Genomic DNA, 23,678 nt, shown 5'->3' on the forward strand with positions numbered 1-23,678 from the left:
TGCAATGGCGTTGGCATCTACGTCTTCTACGGCCATATGGCTGCAATTGAATTGCTGCCACTTTGAGTCATGTGAGATGGAGATTAACAGTCAAAGACTTGTGTCCATGGCACTGACAGAAGGCCAACGCTCACCTCAAGACTGAAAACTGCCTTTGAAAACCTAAGTGCCACTGCAGAAACCACCAAGCATGAAAGACTTCAAATGAGTGAAGCAGATTTGGTCATAAAACACAAAGACTTGCATTCCAGTTGAACAATCTATTGATCAGAAAAGCAGTTTGAAAACATTTGAGCCGTCAATGTTTGTGTGGGACTAATCTAATTGCATCCAAACATTGATGACAGGCCTTGCACAGAAGCAGCTCAAGTGCTTGATAAACTCAGGTGTTGTGATGCCACTTTTCACCACTAGGGGGAAGGAAGGTGAGCACATGCAAACAGCTGACCTCTCTGACTGGGCCAGGTATTTCACCTCATCTTCATCACACTTCTGGACATGTTTGTCAATGACACAGAGGCAAACCAAGTTAGTTGAATATTAGTCAAATATATATTTTTGACTCACAACACGGTCATTGAGAAACACATCCACAAGTGTGTGATGATGATGATGAGGCACTTAGTTTTTGTCCCACTGAGAGATGTCAACTGTTTGCATGTGCTCACCTTCGCCCTGGTGGCACTTGTGTGCCATTAGAAGAGACAGGGGAGGTGAGTGCACTTGCAGCCAGCCACCTTGTACTCACATTACGTGTCCGATTACAGGTTGCCGACACTTCCGCATGTCCCACAAGGCTGTCGGCTGCTCCGTGGGGGGCCCAAAACTCCCGATCCTGTCAAGAAGCAAAAAAAAAAAAAAGAAGCCGTAAGCAACACAGCTTCAACCATATCAAAAGTTGAATAAACTTTTCAACAACACAAGTTGTCACACTGAGTGAATCAAACTCAACATTTTTCTCATTGACTCGTATCATGTTTTTGGAATGTGGTACCCATACCTCCTTGTATATCAACATAATTTTAGACTTAGATCATATTTGAAAATAATGGTGGAATTTGTGTTTGGGTTTCAAACGTTTTCATTCAACAAACGTTTTTTAATTGGAAATAAAATGTGTATATCTTTCATAATATCTATTAAATGTCATTGTGGCTCATAGTGGCCTTTTGGTTATTGAAAATATCAAAGCAGTCGCCAGTAAAGGTACACAAAAAATGATAACCTCCCCAAAACAGAGTTTTTAGTGTGATGTCTATACCTGAGCGAAGTTTGTATTTTCCAAGAACTAATTTTCCCAGATATTTCCCATGCATACATGTTTTTGTCTCAGGCGGTTTGATAGGTCAATTTTGATTTAAACCTGCACAGAAAATATGTTCAATCTTTAGCTTGTGCAAGTGTAGTCAATGTTTAGCCCCAATCTCGCCACCAGCGGCGGCGCGTGCAACATACTGGTAGAAAACAAAAAAGCAACATGCACTACCTTTGTCGTTGATGTTGGTCGCAAGTTGTGCAAGTTGAAGGATAGCAGCATGTGAAGGCATCAACCTCTGCAAACAGCTTTTGCATGGACACCACACAAAACATTCAAGTTAATGGCGGACAGCTGGCTGCTGTTTTGTTGACGTTTTAGTCGCGAGAAATAAACTCATTCTCAAACATGCTCCTTGTGTGCATACATACATAAAAATACCCTAAATAGACTTTTGAGTTTAAAATACTAACTCGAACTTACTGCAGATAGTCATCGGAGAACTTGCTTGTTGAATCTTATGCAGACAGGAAGCGAGAAGGGTCAAATTTAAAGTGCGCGTTTGATAAACGGCAGCCATCTTTGCATAATTTAAACACCTATTTGCTGAAAAAAAATAAGGGCACACGGAAGAAGAGAGAAGCCTTTATGGGAAATAAACATAAATAATACAACACAAAAGCACAATATAAGGTGGGGGAATAAACTATGAAAAATGTGTAGCTACATTCAAATGTGCAGACAAAACAATCAAGGCTGTTATTAGGATTAAAAGCCAATGTACTGTCTAAAAACTTGCCCTAATGTACTTTATATAGTCATTTAATGGAGTAAATCTGTATTGGCATTGATATTTAAAATGATTTGATGTGGTCCTATTTCCTGCTCGATGACCACTCTGATTGGTAGATAGATCCATCGATTATAAAAGTGACAAACAACTTTAGTGTTCCGTGAGCCATGTAGAAGACACAGTACATGAGAAAACATTATATTGGATATACAAACAGCGCTGACAGACTTCTTTTGTGACAATGTGCAAAAGGCCTTGGCACAGGTGAAAAATAGAGGACAACTCTAATTCTATATCAACTGTATACAAAATGCTGCCGTCCTTGGTTATACATGGAGATTCCCTTTGGCACAGTTGCTTGTTCCCTGTCTGTGTCTCCGTGGCAACAAGGTGAGTCCAACTTTCAAGTTTTAAGAAGTTGCTACCCGTGTGGCCACTATGCAATGACTTGTTGTCAGGTGCACTTCCACAAAGGATTGTTGTACATCCAGCTGTCTCCCTGCAACATACGTTGACAGGTGAGATGGAAAGTGAAAACACAAGAGCCCAAAAAAGTATTCATGTATGTGTGGGTGCAGTTGCATCTGACCTCCTTAGTGAAGTATTTGGGTGTCCAGGCTTTGTTTACAGCTGCTCTCCGTCTCTCGTCCGCCCTCTGCTGCTCCTCCAATCCATGTTTGTGCTCCGTCGCCTCGTCCATGTTGCCGTCTTTTAGCGACTTGGTCACGTGTTGCCATAAGCGCCTACAGGGGGCGCAATCTTGTCAAATCTGTCAATCTGTGCAGTCCGTTTACGTCTTCATACCTGGACTCCATGCGTCCTTGTCGCTCCAGCGCTCGCAGTTTCTTCCTGGTTACGGCGAGCTTGGCTGTGTCGATCACTTTGGTTTCGCCGCTGCTGTAGGTGAACTCCAGGGTTCCGTTCCACTCACCCTGCGCTTTACACACGATGGTGTTGGTTGGGTTGTGTTTCACTTCTGCGGTCACTCTGTCGGACAAATTCGTGTCAGCAAAAATCCTCATTTGATTATTAGGAGGGATCGGTTCACACTCACCTGTGTACTTTGCCACCATAGAAAGGCTTGGTGTGGAAAGTGACAGTGGCTGAGTAGCCGCTCTTGGCACAGTTGATGGAGACTTTTCCTCCCAGTTCCACCCAGGGCACGGTGAGGATGGAGCGGGCGTAGGCCGAGGGTAACGAGAAGACGTACTCCTCCTCGTGCTCCACAAGACACAGCACGCCTGGACAGAAGGACGTGAACGCACACTGAGGCACTTTGAAGGAACTGAAGTTTTCCTGTGTTCTGATTCTCAAGGCAAGTTTCATAAGGAATGACTTATGAAACTGCTCATATGTCAGCTGACGACACACTGCCCCATTTGTTTTCTCTCAAACTATAAAACGCTTATTTCAAGCCCTCACTTGTGCAACAAAACCCACTGAGGCATTCAACGATCATTAAATGGATGGTAAATGAAAATAATTTGAAGAGGCTAATAAAGTTAAACAACCTGAACCACAGCAGTGTTTGATAATTGGCTATAGCAATCATGACAATGAACTACTCGTGCTTATCAAATGCTCCATATGATCCAACCGAGGAAACGTAAAACGCTGTTATCGCACATAAATGGACCTCAGCTTTTGTGTCTACTGTTTGTACGTTCAATTCATGATCAAATCGATACAATAAGGTCACTCATGTATATGAGGCTGCTGATTACAAGTGAAGCTATCACAAAGGCAGCAATCAGTTGTGCTTGCGGTGAAGGTCAGCAGCAGCAGCAGCAGCAGCAGCCGCCGCCCTTTTGCATGATTACCTGCTTTGTCACGGCCATGAATAAGAACCATGAGTCAGCATCCAAAATAATTCTGTCAGTGTATCAGGTCTCCTTCCCGCCTGTCTTGAAAGGTGATTAGAAACTAGGTCAAAAAGGCATCCAGTTGGCAAAGACTCACCTTCTCCCACCATGGACACTCCTATCGACATGCCCATAAATTTGCTCTTGGTCCACACGTGTGCATTGACACACACCTGCCTCTCTCTGCACTCGCAGTAAAAAGCCGAAACTGGCGGATGATGGGAAACCTGCTCGGCCACAAAGCGGACTCTGTAGCAGGCCCCCGGTGCTTCTTCGTCGCCTTGCGGCGCCGCTGCGTTGTTGGGGCTCCTGCCTGACTCCCGGACACACCCCTGGTTGGTTCTGACCGAAAGCTTGACTTTGTCCCGAGGCACTTCCCAGGAGCAATGGAAGGTCTCTCCCAGTATGGGGTTGTAGGGTTTCTTGGCGACAGCCCCCTTCCGCCCCTCATGGAAGGAGGTCAGGTAGTACTCCACAAAGCGCACGATACGCTCCTCAGCTGTAACTCCGGCCGTGATGGACAAGAACAAGTCCGGATGGGCCATGAAGTTGGCGTACATCTCCAGCAGCGAGCGCTTTTCCAGAATAAACGTAGGCAGCACCACCTAGGAAAATGAACAGCTGAATGAATCACTGGCATTTTCCACAATAGCGGATTTGGTCTCACATTGAAAGGTCACAGACTCACCCGAGTGAGGTCCATTCCCAGTTTGAGCTGGGACAGCAAGTGGAGGATGACGCTCCTCTGGTCATCCAAGACGCCCAGGTCCTCTTCCTCATTGTCCTCCGTGTCTGTCACTTCCTCACTTTGGCTGATGTCTCCAAGCTCCGCCTGGTGCTGTCCAGACAAAAGCAAAAGTGACTTTCAAAGTACTCTCAGCATGCTTGGATTTCTTTGAAGGCCTTGAGCTCTGATCCACATGACTGGTCAAAGCAGAGTGAGGAAGATGAGCGCTTGCTTTCGCTTCCCCGGCATTCAACCCAAGGCGCTCAAACGGGAAGGAGCTTTTGAGATCTCCTGCAGTAACGTGACGGAAAAAAAAAAGATTCTAATGTATAATGCACAAAGTGCTCGCTAGCCTGTGGGCCACAAAAACTCGCTGCTGCTTCTTTTTTACACATGACACCATTTTACATATCTCGTTTTAATGACCATGCCTCTAGAAACAACAAGAAAAAAACAACAACTTGGGCTAAAGCAGAATGTGAAATCCCTCGGGTGCTTAATTTCATGTCTGCGCAGAGCGGTGTAAACATGCTGCATAGAAATTTCCAGGGCATGAGTGCTTTGCCTGTTACTTGAATATTTTATCCCACGTATGCACAGTATGAGACGAAAGACCTGCGCACACGTGTGGCGGCCGGGTTCCCGTGAGTTGCTCGGGATATATTTATAGACGTTTGCAGGCGGGGTGGGAAGCTGCAAGCCGTCTGTTATGATTTCAGTGGTTCTAATTCATTAAAAAGGCTCTCGACTGCGGCAGGAAATTGCTGCTCAGGGGGTCACAGCGCTTCTGACGGAGATTTTCATCCAAGATATTAGAATGAAGTGCGGTCAGCGCAAAATTGGGAAAGACTTTGATATGTTTTTTAAATGAATTTTTTCTTAAAGTTCAAAGTCTGAAGTACAGAAATGTCAATTTCCTAATTACTCTTTATTTATTTTATTTTTTTACACATTTGGCTGTTACGGTTCTTGGAATATTCGTTGAAATATTTCCTTATTCTCATATTAGCATTATCTCATATTCCGTGCAGAGTTCATAATTTCAGCTAAGACGTCTCCAAATAAAATTAGCATGAGTATCTTATATAACCTGTACATGTTTTATCGTAGTTAACAACTTGAAAACATGTTTACGGCTCAAATCAACTGTTGGCTAATTGGGTCAATAATTTATGAAGAAGCCTCACTTTTAGATGACAGTTACACAAGCCAAACTTCGCCCCGTTTGGAGAACAACATGCAAAAAAAAAAAAAGCCACGAGCTTTTAAACACTCACGTTATCTTGATGCGCAGCTAAATGCTTGACCTGCATACAACTGGACTTCATCTCCATAAAAGGTCAAAGCCCAACGCCAAAGTCCCAAAGTTGCATTTAAAGATCTGCTAAGCACCCATCTTCATCTTTTGACTCGTGGTGGTAGTGAGCAGCTGCTGTGCCCACCACCCAGAAAAACAAGGAAGTGGTGAAACAAAAGCTCAGAGCTAAGTCCCTGTGACGTCTCCTCCTGCTTCTTCCCATCATCCCTCTGCTGTGTTCCCTCGCATGCTTGTTACTTCCTCCTCCTCCTCCTCCTCACTTGTGCCCACCCCCCCCTTTGGATTCAGTCAGTATTCTACCCCCATTCACTCCTCTTGCTAAGAATAGAATAAGCCTTTATTCGTGTTGCAAAAGGGAAGTTCTTTACTGTTCTGAGGTCACACAGTCACTGTTACAAAACATTTTGCACACTTAATATGTTCAACTTTGATGCTTCTACAGCAAATAGCCTCAGAGCTGGTTCACCGATACAATATTTTTTTTTCAATATTTACTTTTGTAACCAAGGACTTGCTCCGTCACATTCATATTTCATTTCATATTCCTCACAGTCCAATTGTGTTGGCTTTATTTCTCATGCTTTCCTCTACTGTGCTGTAACACGTCATTGTTTCCCTTCATCCGCCCTCCTTTCCTTTCCTTCCTCTGCCACCCTGTTACATCATAGTCAGCCACCCTCCCTAGCCCACATCCATCTCCACATCCATTCCCATATTTTCCGTCCGTCTGCTACCGTTGCTCACTTTTGGTTAACTCTCCATTTTTCATCATCCATCCAATTTACAAAACGCCTATAGCCAACATGAAGTTTTTATCTTCCTCCTCCAGCTCACTTCCACTTCAATCCATCTTTGGATGACTTTCGGTGTGATTTGTATGCCTGTCAAAAGTGTTTTTGTAGAAGCAAGAGGATTTGTTGCCGAAGCAGATATTGACGACTGTGCTCACTGATCAATGATCAAAAGTGCCCAATCTTTTTGGATGTGGTACGTCATATAAAAACAAAGCATTGTGCTGCCCTCTACTGGTGAAAACCGGAAACAACATGGACAATTATATGAAAACACTGACCTAATAATTGACATTTCTAGAGTTGTGATGCTAATCATGCTTAATTTAGAGAAAGGACATCAAGTCTCACCTCAACACCGTGTGACAAGCTCCTTTCCCTGAGGGCTGGCGAGGGCTCGGCCGAGCGCAGAGGAGTCAGGCCGCCGTTTTTTAGATGCTGCCCTGAGGGTGACTTTGGTACCGTCCACACAGGAGCGCCATCTGAGTGAATGAAAAGGTGTCAGAGGTCAAAACGAAAGGTGATCCTTCATTTACGTCTTTTGATGCTCAGTTGGAAGGAGAACGACAAAAGGAGACAGCTCCAATCACTTTTCATTTACTTCTGACATTCAATATGATATTTCATAAGTAAAAGGACTAAAAAAATGAGACAGGAAATTGTGTACGTGTGTGTGTCTGAATATATGATGTGTCTTGATATCTGACATCGTCTCCTTCACGTCAGCAAAAACTAATACTCAGACAAACGAACCAATATGAACCGTTTCAAATACCAGTTAATGCACTTTATTTATATCAGAGAAACCAATCATTTGAGCCGGGTTGTGTTTACTTCTTATATTCAATGTTTGTAAGTTTGAAGCCTTGTCTAAAAAAATGCACAGAACTACCCTGAAGGCATCTGTTTAGATTATTATTATTATTGGATGAAACTCGACCCAGTGGAGACATTAGTGTGGGCCAGCCAGAGCCTGGAGGCACAAGTGTGTGTGTGTGTGGGGCGGGGAGGGGGGAGTTGGTCATTCCTGATCAATTCTCATGTCAGAAAAGATTTACATGATCTATATATGATGTGTTTGCAATAGTATTTCAAGCAGCTGCATATTTTGTGGTATGGCCCACTGGCTAGATGCATGCTGGAAGTGCACAAAGCTGGTATAAATAAATTAAGGGAAAATAAATATTCATGCATTTACTAGGTAGAAATCCACAGGATCTGTTATATAATTGCATGGTCAGCAATAATCAACAACAACAAAAACACACAATCTTTAAAAATCTTTTAAATCTTTAAAAAAAACACTTTTCAGTCAAGTTACTTTAGTTCACAATTAGACAACCAGAAGATTTTATTGTTATGTAATAGATTCAATGTCAATTAAAAATAAAAATAAACTGAAATAAATTTTCAATTTGTTTAATCCCAACTATAAAACAATAACCTCATATTAGTTACTATGCTTCATGTTCTCATGATGTACCATATTGTATTTCACTGATGTTCGATGTGACCCACACTGACACTTTTCTGTCAAGCATAAATTGAAGTAATATCCCACGAGCAACAAGCGTAATTAATCAGATTCAAAACATGATTCAGCACTCATTAGTTATGTTATTGCTGTCCATGCAAATGGCTGTCCTCTGCACGTAAATCAAGGCCCTACTTTCAGTCAAGGGACAACGACTTCCTTCATTTCACTTCCTTACATCCTTTTTATACTCTTCACGGAGGTGACAGAGGAGAGGCAAGCGGGAATTTGCATTTCATTATGAAGCAATTATTTGAAAAAAATATTTGGGATCATTTTCATGCGTCGCATAGCCCAGCATTCTGCTTATAAAATTCCTCACTGTAGTAAGGGGGGTGTATGCTGAGGTTGCAGTTGGAACCCCACGGGGCCTAGCAGCCAGGCAGCGGATACAAAGTGGTTTGTACTTGCAGCAAGGTGGTCCCACTCCACAACAACGCGTGGTGACTGTTGGTGCAAAGAAAAGACCAGCGCACTGTCAGGACTGACTGGCCCCGAAATATCAATCACCACACGCTCCCTGCAAATGTGGAAGCACCCTAGGTGACAGAAATTTGCTGTGTTTTTATTTGGTTTATTTTCATTGACTGACAATCATGTTTCCACCGTGATTGGAATGTTCAACACCATAAGATGGGGAACACAACAACTCAAGAGTCCCCAATCGTAACATTCAACAACATTTGGTACAGACGTTGAAGTTTATAGCCCCCATCAGGCAGGGACAGGAACTACAGTCCAACTGGCCCTTGCTAAGTGGTTCTGAACGAGTAGGCAGAAAGGAAGGAGAAGACAGAGAAGTTGGAGGCTCCAGCAGTACAAGAATGGAACCCAGGGACGACTCACCCGTGGGAGCTCCATGGACAGTGTGGTTACGTTGAGTAGCCTGCGATGGAGGCGGCACCTGGCTATGGCTCTGGGTCTGTTGGAGGATGTTCAGGCATTCTCCCAGGCAGCTGAGCGTGGCGGCCGACGTGGCTTTGAGCAGCAGCAGGTCCTGGTCCAGGCAGGAGACGGAACCCTTGGTGGGCAATGAGTCAATGGAGTGGACAAGGTTCTTCTGTTGGCCCTCGGCTTGGGACATCATCTGGAAGAGAGCAGTGACGAGTTTCTTTTACTTTTTCTTGAAAGACAATGTATTGCATATTCCATCCATCATCCATTTGATATGACGTCTTTTATAGCATAGCATTAGCAATAGCATTTATGGCATTGAAACTTCCTCCTTTCAATCTACTTTCAAATTGGAACGCAAACAATATATAGTGCTGCCATCTAGGGATTGAGAGTGGAACTACACCCACAGGTGCCTCAGAGTTTGTTATGGATTAGAGATCATAATACATACGCGCATTCGTATAGTGTGACCTCATCTCCTCCAAAAGAAGATGTCTGATTTATTTATTTATTTTTTCAAATAAGACCCCCTGATGCGAGTATGAGAATTATTCCTGTATGACTCACCTATTTGGGTCTGATAGTTCTAACTGCATCACAAAAGGGAGGAAGACAAAGTTGCTTCTTTCTTTCTTTCTTTTCTGGGCACTAATGTATGCAGGTTGCTAATCTTGCCTTCATTAATATTGTATATGTTCGCAGCCCACACCTCGTCTTTTGCACGCACTCGACAAGCACATCCGCAGTGGCGCACACGAGCTATTTTAGAAGCGCTAAAAGCTGTCGGATGCGCTTATGCATCCTCTGGCACCAACAGAAAAGACACCACAATAAATATTCAGATACGCATTGACGTGGATTAGCGGATACTTTATGAAATTTGAAAATAATGATAAAAAAAAAAATGTTTGGGTGTCAAACTGCGAATATTAAAAGCCTCTAGCAATTGTCGCCGTTGTCGCTATGTATCTAATTATCTTAATGAGACGAGCCCCAATGGCTGATGTTGAGGATGTCGGTGTGAAAGCCGCAAATGGGTTTTGTTGTTCTTTCCTCCCTCTTTTTGTAAATTTGTTACAGCCCTTCTAATACGTGATCCGGATGTATTTCCGGCACGTGACGACAAAACCAAAAAGGAGCAGACTGGCCCTATTTCCAAAGACAGCAAAAGGAGACTTGCTCCGTGGAGCCAATGGGATCAGCCATGCTTCCAGAAATAGCCTAACCCCAGTGATCCAGCTCCAACATGGCTGCGCCGCTGTTTGATGAGCTCACATCAGTCGGCTGTGACAAGCTGGCTCGTGCGCTCTGACTCCCGCTGCCACACAGTCAGGAGGGGATGGCCAAGTACATGCGTGCATGGATGGACAGATGGATTAAAGGAGACAAATGTGACACTGACCAATTTAGGAGAGTCCTCATTTTTTCCACAATGGACACCAATCTCAGTGTTCAATTCAGAAATGTTCTACCCAAGTCACCGAATGATTCATTTAACAGCGGCCCATTATTACCATTCGTTTGTCCATAAAATGTCGTTTATATGAGACTTAGAGTGGGAGAGCATTTGAGACGAGAGAGCAAAAATGTTGTAATCACAGTCTGCCCAACTTGGCTTACTGCCTGGAAGGTTAAGCGATACTGGCTGAAGGTCAAGCTGACAAGACAAATCATGCAGGAATCCATGAAGGAGTCAAGAGTGAGCATTATGAATGAGCGACAAATAAATTTCATTCATATGTGCTACTGTAGAAATCAGGTCAGAGGAATGAGAAGCCAAACAAGAGAATGAATCACCAATCACAATTGTTTTTTTTCTTTCAGTCTGACATTGAATCAAGCACCAGAGGAGTGTTTGTTTTACTTAATAAACACGCCATCTGCTCATTCAGACGGCTCCTCAGAGGTGAGAAAGGATTCTCCATTCACTGACAGCAAGATGCTCTCTTTCTGTCAACACAGTGAATCACTCGGATGAGATATTCTTAGCCAGAGCATGGCGACATGGCACAGCGGAATGGAGAACTGCACCAATTGAAAAGTGGCCAGAGGGGCTTGAAAAGAAGACTCTTCAGTCAAAGTGGGAAACTTTGTGATCTCGCAGTCCATTTGAGGGATTGTGTGTTGTTCTCTAATAAAGAATTCTTTGCAAAGCTGCTAACTTTTATGTGAGGCCACCCATATTAGTTCAATTCAACCGACCTAGATTCAGCAAGCACGTTTAAGGGTGAGGATTTTTTTTTTTTTTAATTTCGAGTCCAGATATGACTTTTTTTTGGGCACCCACCTCTTTGACCTCCAGCAGTCGTCCCGGGTACTGATTCTTGGCCCGCCGCGCCGCAGCCGGTGACTTGTGATGGGTTATCGTAACGATGTTGCCCGGCGAAGACGTGTGGGTCAGTTGCCTCTGAGAAGCCGGTGATGACGTCGGCGTAAGGTGTGGGAGGAGAGAGAAGCTACGATTGCGACCGGATGATGAGGAGCCCTAACGTACACAAGGCAAAAAAATACATATAATGACATTCGCTGATGTGTTGATGACCTTGGTCCAAAAATCACACTAGTTATCCACACATCTGACTTTTTTTTCCCCATGAGTGAGAGTGCACCAGAAATGATCTGCCCCGAGGTAACCGAGGTCTGGTTACAGTGCAAAATAGATCAAGCTTGCACAACAGAGCACTGCTCAATGATAGGCAAACAAGCAGCTGAGGTCATTCTGCTTGCTTGGCAGTGACAACAAAACCAAACTGGTGGTTACTTGAATTCCAATGATTGAGCTTATTTTGCACGATTTGTATTATTGAATCAATGCATTGAAGGAAAATATTAAGGTACTTTGCTGTGCTGTCGACGAAGTGGTATCAAGGTTCAAAAGTATGTTAAAAAATGGTCAAGATAACTGTCCAATTTCTGTAGAGTGAGATTTATATTACATAGGTACTTTGTGATCTTTTGAGCCAGGACTTAATCAGCTTACAGGACTGAACAGTGTTGCATTGTGCAAAGGCAAGCCACGAGCTCCTGAGCCAGCAGACGAGAAACGGACGGCATTAAGAATTGAGCTTTTGTCCTCTATAACTGGAACGGAGCCTCGAGCATTTCATTCGAGTGGAAATGGAAGAAACATATTGGACCCATGAATATGTCTGGACGACAACAACAAGAAAAAATGCAACAATATGCAAGAAAAGAAAAAATCTAAATATGTTTTGTCATATTTGACTGTAAATATAAATGTATGTCATGTTTTACTGAAGAATGACACTTTGTTTTCAAGAAAATAATTCCAGCAATGATGTAACAAAGAATGCATGTGTTTGCTTAAGGCCAGTAAGTCAACAACACTAAGTCCACAGTTTGACTCCTACACCTCCATTTCCTGTAAGGACGTCATCTTTTTTTTTTTTTTTTTTTGTATGAGAACTCACACAACTCTTTTCTACCCCAGACATCTTTTTATATCCAAACACAAGCAAGACACACATCTTTAATAAGAGTGTGTTTGTGTGGGGTTTATAAAGAGTGACTCACCAAGGCATCTTGTCCCCCCGCTGATTCTTCTGCACTCAGGTGTTCATCGGAGCCCTTCAGCTTCCTTACCTAACAGGGTGTAGAAATAAAAAAAAACATTGGTTGAAGAAAGTAGAGGAACATGGACAAGGAGGAATCTATTAGCAGAACATAACACACCAAAATAATATTACATCCTATCACAATCGCTCTATTTTTATTCATTATTTTTCGATGTCACAATAAGTCAATGACATTTAATGCAAAATCAAACCTTGTGCCCTGTGATGGATGTTTGGGATTAAAAATGTAATCTCATCTTCATTTCATCCTATTGCACAATTCCGTTCTAGAAAATGTGATAAATATAGTAAGGAATGCCGATGACGTTTTTTTACCTTAAGCCTCACCTAAGCTTTTTAAGTAAACACAGTAAAGAAATAAATGTGTAGCTTTTTTTTTTTTTACCTTGGCACTGCAGTCAGAATGTCTCCTGGCACACGCTTGGAGTTGGCTAACCCAATACTGTTGCTCTTTGGCATCAGAAGCTGGGAAGATACAGAAAAAAAAAAAGTTAATTGACGTGCCTCACATCCCATGCATGCAATAAATTCTTGGAAGTTCACAGTCGGGTCGATACTTAGTTAAAAGAGTCTTCATGTCTACTGAGGAATCCCATTTGTTTTCTTTTATATAGTCCAACTGCACAGATGAACCTCCATCCAAAGATAGCAAAGATTGTGCAAAATAATCACCCGTTATGTTTTTACATAAGAATAACTTTTTTTTATCTAACATCTTACAAGGCTCTTGAGGCTGCTTGAGTGCAACCTTGCAGAAAATAAACAATAGACTATGCCGCAGAGGTGTCAATCAGATCCACACTGCTGCACCGGACTCTCTTGATGTTTGCTGTTCTTCAATTTGGGGATTCAACCCGCAGCAAAGGTTCCCTACATCTCTCATATTTTTACTTTGTCCCATTTTCTATGCTATGAAATCAAACAAACACAATAGAACAAAGTATTGTGAAAATATATTCAAATTTCTGGGGTTAAAGATCTAAAAAGATTTTTTTTAACGAATTAACTGATTATTCATTTTTCTGAATTTTATTCTGCTAAATATCAGAATCACCAAAAAAGACCTAAAAAAAAAATCCACATGGGTCGGGCCTTGAATTTATGCATTCAAACTGAGATTAATAAACATTCATGATGCTACCATGGAGATTCCCATTAGACGCACTTTATAAACAAAGGAACAAAATTATCAGATTTGAATATGCTAAAAAGGTATCAACTTTTTTTCCATATGCTAATCACGAGGTTATTTACATGTGAAAGACACTGAAATTGATTAAAATGTGTCATGTTTATCTTCCACAGGTTTTTGGAAGGGTTAAATGAATTCAGCATGAGCTTGGCACTTACAAGCCATCCTACAAAGCGCCACTTTTGAGCACACTGCAAAAGTAACACACTCCTAAAAATCTCTTGAGAAATGCAAATATCTTTTTTACGAGTCGGCTCAGGAATGTCTTACTCAAAAAGAGCCCATTTCAAGGTAGGAGTCAATATTGTCATCTATTCAGGTTGTTGGAGTGCACAAGCCTCGCTACTGGGATTTTTTTTAGATGATTTGTGTCTCTATGCTGATGTGCACCTGTTCACAATTTGCTTGCTCGAGGCTAAGAGCACAAAATACTGGCTCATACATCCGGATGGAAAAAAAGATTACTGCGCCACTCTTACATTAGAGTTACATTTTCAATTAGACGAGCACAGAGCTTCTGGAGAGTAGCAAGCACTCCCCGTTCCGTTAATCATTGTCTAATTACACCCACTTTTATTACAGTGATGTGAATCAAACCCTCACCATCGTAAAAATCCTTATTAAAAGTGTTAGGGATAGTTTGCGTAAGATTTTATCATTCTTAACTGGCATAGTATTAGCTCTTTTATGTAGGAGCATAAAATATTTCTAAATTGACGGGGCCACATCAAGGCATGACTGCAATTATGTATCGTCATCGTTCGCACAGAAAATAGGGCCGTGTCGTCATGAGTCAGGCCACATTGAAAGGGCGCTTTGATTGGCGGCCACTCCCTCAGTGGAGCAACCCGCCCTCAGTCAGATCCTCCGGCTTTGATTCGGGCAACTAAAGTAATCATTTGTATCGTGTAACCACATGGTATGCTTTACTTTAAAAAAAAGCTAATTATTTCGCATATTGAGGATTCCAAATGAGCTTTAAACATGTGTATCATTTCATTCATGACTAGCAGTGTGACCAATTGATTCATTCAGCACCTGAACATCCGCATAGGATTAAATCAAAGCTGCTTGCTAAGATTGCCCAACGTCTGATAGTCTATTTTCAGCCTTCAAATTGTCACTAGTGCCTTTGTGGCGAAGCTGTTGGGAGGCCATTCATGAATACAATTGCAGGTTCTTACATTCCAAGTGAAATGGAGTACAATGGCGGTCAATTGTTGAACCCCTGAAGGGAGACCCTGCATTAGTGACACATTGTGTGTATCTTCTTACAATGGCACAAGTGATAAGAGAAGCATGATGGGGGAAAAAACAAAGGAATTGAGCTTTTGAAAACTGAGGACAAAACAGTGCAATTAATACACATGGAAAACTACATGAAAAGCAATAACAGCCGTGAAAAATGCGAAATGACTCCTTGTTGGACTCTAAAGTTCCACTTTGCTCCTCCCTAGGTAGGATTTCAGGGGGTTCCCATGGTAACCAATACCAAATCTGAGCGCACTGGCTAATCTTCACTACTGATTGTTGAGACTGTACATGTGAGTTGCATACTTTCAGGACCCCTGTTGCTTCTCTTAGGTAAGATGGACTAAACGATATATTTCAAAACGATCGTCATAAAAATCCTACCTCTGAGTTTGTACATCTCTCCATTGACAGAATTGACGATGAACATGTGTGGAACCTCATCGCTCTGAGTTATCGTGGCGCCGATTAAAGGAAGGGACCCTCGCGGCTTCTGGCTCCTTCCTTGTTCGTTGACATAATATAGCAGCAATCCTAAATCTGGATCCAACACAAAGTACCTGCAAAAATAAAAATGAATGAATTGCTGCTTAAATAGTTGCAAACATTCAAAGATGTGACCCGTGTGATTGTTTTTTTACTTTTTGATTTGACAAAACAGTGGTTGTCCTTGCCCTCTCTTTCTGCCCTTCTTTCAGCTTAAACTGATAATCAATGTTCCTCGCTTCACGTCCAATTAAAGTATGGATTTGCCATCCAACCTACATCATGGTTGTATAGAATAGATGAAGACGTGGCCCGAAATCCTTCACCAGAGTAATTTTTCACTTCCCTCGAGAGAATGCGGGGAAACTACGATCTAAAAATTGATCCCTATTCACAGTCAGTCCATGCAGAGTGTGAATAATGTCGACCTCAGCGAATCAGTGACCAATCTGCCTGAGTCAGATACTTTTTATCACACATGCATGCACGCACACACAAAACGTTTAATCCCATGTTCAGTCAGCAGAGCGGGGTCGTTTACAGTTGACCCCTTCAGGCAGTCTTGCCATTGCAGCTAAACAAGAGTAAAGGCCTTTAACATGATGGATGGTGCTGGATAATAAGTACAGGGCCGTATGTCCGCGCTCACCTTTAAAACGCTGACCTAAGAGTGTTACCTGAGCTTTTGACCTTTACTACAGCAAAAAACAATGCTGTTGATTATTTTGCCAATTAATCGGATTAGAAAAATGCAATTAATCATTACACCTCTGTAATCATGACAAATATAGAGTTGTATTTTTTTTAGTACAATGGTGCCTCATCTGTAGAGTAATTAATACAGTGCAAAATGGTGTTTCATACAAACCCGAAAAACGAGTGTGTCACCTCAGCGAAGCTGGTCGAATTCAATTCACACCTTCGACCAAAGAGGCGAAGCAATGTCATGAATCATCCCTCAAAATGTACCCCTTCCACCCACCTGCCACCTCGACATTATTCAAAATTCTAACTCAGCACAGGAAAAAATCTCTACTCTAGATGTATATTTCACCGAAAATATAGCAGAGATGTCAGTAATAAATAAACCCAAATAAACTTAGCTTTAAGTGAAAACACTCTTCTATGTACTGTCATAAAATGATGCTATTACGACAGTGCGCATCACTTACACAACATTATCAACACTTCACATTGGCAAAGGGCCACCTACTCAGCAGCATATTTAGCTCCGCTCGGGTCCGTTTCACACCACCACCACACAGCACTCACGATACACTGGTAATCATGACTGTAATTACGCTGGCCACCTGCAAAGCATTTCTATTTGAAATGTTGTGGACAATTAAATCAACATTGTGCAAATGCAACTTTGCAACTAGCAAGAAATCAAGTCAACAAGCATGACTAAAAAAAAAAAAAAGTGGGCTTGATTTCAAGAAGTTTGTAGCAAGGAGAAAACTCACAATCCACAATAATTCACTCAAATTGACTCATTAAATCCTTGTTTATGAAAATATATTGGTGACATTGTGAGAAGAGAGAATGAGAACGAGGCAGGGGGGTGAATTCATAAATTCTGCATGAATCACATAATAATGCACTGCGAGAATGTCGACAGTGGTGGAGCTACTTTGCCGGCTTGTTATGAGAGTGTTCACAAAAGAAGAAATATTATAAATAAATAAACACACATGGGGGAAAAAAAGAGACAAAGTGAGCTTGTTTGTGAAAAATGGACCATCTTGCAAAAGAAGACTCTATACAAAAAGAATTCAAACCCTGACCTCAGATCTGCGAGGCGGATTTGCTAACCACTATAATAGTGTTAAAAGAGTACAAAGTCCAGCTTTATCTGTGTTCAGATGTCGTGAGTAAAAGTAAACAGTCAGGAGAAATAAATATTGCTAAAGACAAATCTCAACCACAACTCATCCCCGCCCCCTCAAGTGCAACGTGGACAATGCAGTCTCAACAACAAGACATTCCCCAAAAAGTCAACCAAACTAAATAGCATTTTTATTTACCTGTTCTGCCAGCCTTGAATGAGGTTGGTGTATTTGCTGAGAACTCCTTCCAGTTGTCGCTTGCGACCCTGCGGCTGCTGCGAACTGGTGCTGTTCCCCAAGAAAGCCCCCCGGCCACCCCCTGCACCCGCGGGGCCGCAGTGTGGCCCGGGACCGGGACTTGGCGAACCCGTCCACCCCCCGGGTTTTCGTGACGAGTTGCTTCGGTCACCAGAAGAATTGGAGTTGCTTTTGTTGGTTCCGTGATGAAGACTGCTCGCCGTCCTGTCCATGCTGGTGACGGGACAGCAAAGAGGAGGAGGACGAAAAGAAGGAGGAGGAGGAGGGGACAAGGATGGAGTCCAAGCAGCTGTAGGAGGAATTTCACTAGCAGCACATTGAAGTGGCGAATAAGACGAGCCGAACTAAAAGCGAAAGCTGTGGACGTGTCGTGACCGCGCCGTGACGTGGATGCGTGCGTCCCCCACCGTGCGTAAAAACTGACATCTTCATGAATCCCTGTCTCGTCTCTGAGCTTGTGTGACAACCGCTACACTGAGCCAGCGCTTTCTTGCACAAAGACACGCCCACTTGACTCCCCCCCCGGAAATTACAATGGAGCCTTGTGGAGCCACATCATCGTGAAAATGGGTTTACAGCCACAGTTGCAAAACCTCTTAGAATATTAACAATAATCTTGGTGTGAACGAACACAGTTTCACCTCTTTGGTTATTCATGAGCGTGATCATTTGATCACACCTTCTTTATGATGTGGATGATGCTTTATGAGCCGGAATAACTTCCAGTTCCCAAATGTGCATTATCTAAAGATGATCAGTTGAATTCCTTGACCTTTTAATGTGTTTAAGACCACTGAAAATATTCAAAGTTTGTGACACAGTTTTGGGTGTCCCCACAGGTTCTTCTCCTCAATGCTATTTAGAAGCACCTAAATGTGGCAGGGAACAACATCCAGCCAGGATAAAAAAAAAAGAAGCATTGGAAGGTTATCACAAGAGACAACAACTGCATTGAGCAATCGAAAGCTCGCCTTGATGAATCTCTGCAGGACACTTAACGGGGTTCTGATAGATTCCCACCGCTTGTCTGCTGAGGCAGCCTCAAAGCTGAGATCAATACAGAAGAGTAAAAAAAAAAAAGAAAATCCCTGTGCCACAGAAACAGAGAGAGACGTTGCTTAAAAGCTTGTGATGAGATTCAAGATGGGATCAGTTGCATTCCATTATAAGTCAAAGCAGCCTTTGCCATTACTTTCAATTCCAAATCTATTCATTTAATCAATCAGTTATAGCGCTACAAAGAGACCCAGCGGGAATTGTGTCTTGTGCAACTCTGCAACAACCCCTTTCCTCAATTCTAGCAATAATAATTGTCTCCGCATCATCACCCTGCTGGATCCAAACGGCATGCGTCATCATCCTCAGCGCTGTGAAATATCAAAGAGGCTTTGATTTAAAGCACGTCCTCTTTGACACCAAACCGCAACACTGTTCTTCAAAAGGCAGTGGCGGAGCTAGAGGGGCACTGCCCCCCCCCTCGCCATCCCTGAAAAATGCAGGTGCCTTTTGGATATTATATCCTGATTTATTTTTCACTTTTCTACACGTCCCCCTGAAGGGAACATATATGAATCTCTATTGGTGTTTTCTGAAGAAATTTGGTGTTTAAAAAAAAAAAAAAAAACTTTTGCTCACCCATTGATAAGTATAACAATACAATTGAGCTAGTTGCCCATATAGTCTAATTAGAGAACATACTGTATTGTTGCTTATTTGAGTATTTTATTATTTATATTTTAGAGTGTTACTAAACTCACACTTTTCTCCAAATACATTTGACATTTAGAATGCTGGCGACCTTTTCAGGAGGTAACTGATGCTAGAACTGGCATCGAAAAAAAAAAGATGCTTTGAAGCTAGAATATGAGGGCGAATATTTTCCATTTTGCCTTGCATAATATTTCATAGCTTTTAATGAATCACACTCAAGGAGTTTTCATTTCCTGCCGTGATAGGGCAAAGCAGACGTTCATTGCTTGGTCAGACTCGTTTTGAGAGCTTATTGGAAAAAGTGCTGCATGGCAGACTTTGTGTTACGGTGATGGTGGACTTTGAATACAGATGAATGCATTTCATTGGCTGTCATATCAGTGCGCTGATGAAAATCAACACACAGCTCCATTGTCACACGCAATCAATAACTTTAGGCTTAATGATACACTGACATATTTGCTTTTACCAAGATCTGAGCACGTATCCAGTCGACACTGCTATTTTATTTCTTTTCCTAAACTGGATACAAAGTCAGCTGAACGGTTTAAGTGGTATAGAAAATGAATGAGTAATATATATCTCTAAGGTTATCTTATTCAAATCGTCGCCCATTTATTCATTTTTATCTGTAATTGATGTCGGATAAGGTCATGCCTAAGGCTTCTGTCGAGTCAACTTTAATTTAAAGTCTGATTAGCACCGGCGGTGTGGAAAAAAGATTTGGGCGGGTGCTTGACAGTCCATATTGGCTCAATTATCGCTCGACTGAACAAGGACAGAAGAAGCCCAATTAGCTCTTTAACTTGACACTAAGAAAGAAAGAATGGCTGAATTGAATCTTATCTGTTGCCTGTAGTCGGACGGAAGAGAAACGGGCAAATTGGAATTTGTAGATTGGTTTGTTTTGCCTTGTTATTTGTCTTATAATTTAAAAGACACTACTTCTTTACAAGTCGTAAATTACGTACAGGTCTTAATACCGTGTTGTGCAGAAAAACAGCCGGCCCCAAAAACTTGATCAGACGTCAGACTCTGTAAAGGTCATCCAGGAAAGCGTATAGGAATTGCTTCAACCTTCTCCTGTCTATTCCACTTCAACTTTGTTTGAATGGAAATGGTCTTTGTGTCGAGCCAATTAGTATGCTGATGGGAATGAGCGTCCATCTCGGCACTTTAAGCAGTCTGAAATAAATGAAGTCAAGCTTTTTGTAAGCTCACTTTTACACTCACTCGCCATGACATTAGCATTGATTGTCTTCTCCTTCAAACTGCATTAATTACACAGTGGAGGAGGATGGACCACAATGTGATGCAGTTCCCTGGACATCCTTGTCTGTATAAAGGACAACAATATTAAGAAAAAATGAAAAGCTAAAATTATAGTAAAAAAAAAATCTTAGAGAGACTTTGTCACGTAAAGTAATATTAATTTCATTGGCCACTGAATCATTCAAAACGACGTGAAGGTATACGCTTTTTAAAAAACTACAATTCCCATAGTGCAACGCGAAAAGTGCGCACCCACGTCGCTTCTCGGTATGCTCTGTGACTGCCACCGGACGGCTGAGTCGCGAAAGTGCATCGCAGAGCGGCTCTTGAGCGGAGCTGCAGCCCCAGCAGGGGTGGAAAGATGGAGTAGCCCATGATGTATCTAAGCTGTCCTCCATCAAGATGTTCCCCGGAGTTTTCTATGCACTACTGGCGGGTTTCCTCGCGGCCGTGGCATCGTCGTCGGCCAAGCTGTCCCTGGGCGCGGACTACCTGAAGGGAGTGTGCGAGACGGGGCTGCGGACGTGGGGCGAGCAGCGGAGATTTCGGCAAGTGGATGAAACTACCGCCTGTGACCGGGTGAGTCCGGGGATGCTTCGGCCGCATCTCATCCGGCCAACTCCCTCAGCTTCAGCACCAGTCACGACGAGGCAGCGCTCGCGTGATGGGGTGACATTGCAGCCGCGTGCTATCGCGTTGTTTGCCGTCGCAACGCAGTTTCCTCCCCCCCTACCCCGCAGGGTCGCGCTTCCTCCTTGACCTTCACGGGTCTATAAATATACATCTCCATTTTCTCAATGAAAGCCTGTAGAAACGCGATGTGGAAAGCTCATCTCATATTGCCTCATCTTATATTGCTTAATTCTCACGGTATGCTAAAATTACTCCTTTGAAATAAAATAAATGAATGCGCTAGGTCCCACAATAATCACCTTTTGTTTAAGACAAATAGCACTGTATTCCAAAATTAGAGGATGTACACCTGACCTAGTTTTAGCCAATAAGAGTCTATTTAGGGAAAACAATCGTTTTCACACAAGCACATTTTTTTAAAAGTCTGATATGAACTGATATGCATGTTTTTGGAATGTGGATGAAAACCGGTGTGCTAAGATTAATGCTAACTTAGAGGGATTTTTTTTATAATAAATGTGGTGCAGGTACTTTAAAGTATGCATCTGAACTTAAAAAGATAATTGTGATGATGTAATGTTTCAGCTTCACATCCCTCTGAGGCTGCTGTGCGGCGGATTGCTTTTCACCTGCAATGCTGTGATGTGGACCTTCCTTGCCAAAGCACTCAGGTACTCGTCCTCCTCCACCCGAACCACTGTGACCACCACTGCCTCCAACTTCGTATCTTCCGTGAGTTGCAGTTCGTCTCTCATTCTCACACGTGCATGCAAATACCCTGTTTTTTTTTTTGAACAAAAAGTATTCAAAGAAAATTACAACTCTTATTTTGAGGCTTTCCTGGGTCAGCTGATTTTTGGCGAGGCTCAAATAACACTGTGGTGGGTCGGGATCTCTTTGACGTTCTCCGGCCTGCTCGTACTGCAGAGGGTTTCGCCGCAGGATCGACAACCCAGCGCAGTCGCCAAGAGAGACGAATGATTGGCCTGATTACAACTGAAAATGTTTTTTTGTTGAATTTACTTCATTTTATTTCGTGCAACCATCTGATGAAATAAAATTGAGTCAATTTAACAAAAAATTTCAATGTAGGTACTTCACATCCTGGTGCAAAATACGCTTTGAATAGCTTCTAAGTCTGATTTTCCATCACACCAAAGATCACACATCATAAATTGGCACAATATCACCATGAATTAAAGTTGATTTTATATTTTATCTGGTTACCAAAGTATTTCTTTCAACTCACTATGACACTCACTGTAAACATCTGTGCATACTTTATAGTCATAGCTGAAGAACTGAGCTCTTCTTTTCACAATAACATTAATGTAGCTCTGGTGAGAAAAGCCTTTTACTTTTTCCCACTCCGCATTACCATTAAAAAGCTGCAGTAGATATGTTGCTACAACTCACACCCAAGAACTTGACATCATGCTGTGAGATGATTTTTGAGGAAATAACCATCTGTGCACATAAAAAAAAAAGCATTTCAGTTACAATTGAGAACTGTGAAACTTTAACATTATTTGAATGCTTTAAATTCAATTTGCTACATGATGTAACGGGCACATACTATTTTAGCACTGCTCTCTTTTGGCATTAAATCACACTTTGCTGTTGATTCAACACAATATGAATGCAAACTATCATTTTATGTTCATATGCATCCCCATAAATGTGACCACAATGTGATAATAAACGGAGATGATTTATATTTCACAACAGGTACAAACAAATATTTTGTGTGTTGCAATATTTGCATTGCCTAAATGAATTTTGCATTTCGGGAACACTTATTACTTATTTTATAGTTGAAGATTATCTCCTGCATGAGACTCAGTGCAATCACATCAATAACCATTTATTATTCTTTATTTGAGAGTTGAGCTTCTCCTGGAGAAGGAAGCGGTTCTCATTAGACTGCAATTGTACCTAATGAAGTCTCTTTATGAAGACCCAGGGCGAGTTGCAACAGTAAGTATCTCCAGTATCTAATGAGTGTTTCCTTTCCCTCATTCGATTTAATAGGGCAATCTTGAAGTGAGAAACGCCTGCAAGCCTCTTAGTAGTTCCGCTTCTAGGAAGTGCTCTTTTGGCGCTGTCACTCTGATGCCATTCAGTCATGATATGTCAAATATAATGTGAAGTATTTGTAAAAAGATTATTTTATGGAAGAGATTGTCACCTCCACTGGAGGGGTAAAACACAAAAATTCTGAAATAAATATCTGACAGTGTTCTCAACTTTTGTCAATTTTTTTTGGGTGAGTGA

The 23,678-nt window shown here is 42.1% G+C and overlaps 2 protein-coding genes and 1 long non-coding RNA gene across 4 annotated transcripts; 2 read left to right on the forward strand and 1 right to left on the reverse strand.

The window, feature by feature from the left end:
* Window positions 1-1,884: 1,884 nt before the first annotated feature.
* On the reverse strand, window positions 1,885-22,165 carry LOC119130564 (oxysterol-binding protein-related protein 10). 2 transcript variants are annotated; one of them, XM_037264409.1, is made up of 14 exons: window positions 22,034-22,165; window positions 17,730-18,002; window positions 15,601-15,776; window positions 13,159-13,238; window positions 12,712-12,780; window positions 11,465-11,662; window positions 9,127-9,367; window positions 7,098-7,228; window positions 4,599-4,748; window positions 4,008-4,515; window positions 3,103-3,289; window positions 2,853-3,035; window positions 2,638-2,791; window positions 1,885-2,547 (listed from the first exon to the last, which is right to left on the reverse strand). In XM_037264409.1, exons 2-14 carry the CDS (start codon window positions 17,999-18,001, stop codon window positions 2,503-2,505), a joined length of 2,394 nt encoding a protein of 797 aa, XP_037120304.1. In that variant the 5' UTR covers window position 18,002; window positions 22,034-22,165; the 3' UTR covers window positions 1,885-2,502. The 2 variants fall into 2 exon arrangements, with proteins under 2 accessions (XP_037120304.1, XP_037120303.1); XM_037264408.1 differs by lacking the exon at window positions 22,034-22,165 and having other exon boundaries at window positions 17,730-18,748.
* On the forward strand, window positions 15,408-15,834 carry LOC119130574. Its single transcript, XR_005099466.1, has 2 exons — window positions 15,408-15,549; window positions 15,631-15,834. It is a non-coding gene; the product is annotated as an uncharacterized LOC119130574 (long non-coding RNA).
* Window positions 20,957-23,650, forward strand: LOC119130573 (transmembrane protein 42). Its single transcript, XM_037264417.1, has 3 exons — window positions 20,957-21,350; window positions 21,990-22,136; window positions 22,239-23,650. Exons 1-3 carry the CDS (start codon window positions 21,174-21,176, stop codon window positions 22,383-22,385), a joined length of 471 nt encoding a protein of 156 aa, XP_037120312.1. The 5' UTR covers window positions 20,957-21,173; the 3' UTR covers window positions 22,386-23,650.
* The last annotated feature ends 28 nt before the right edge of the window (window positions 23,651-23,678 follow it).

This window comes from Syngnathus acus, chromosome 11 (genome assembly GCF_901709675.1).
Source record: "Syngnathus acus chromosome 11, fSynAcu1.2, whole genome shotgun sequence".
NCBI classification, from domain to species: domain Eukaryota; kingdom Metazoa; phylum Chordata; class Actinopteri; order Syngnathiformes; family Syngnathidae; genus Syngnathus; species Syngnathus acus.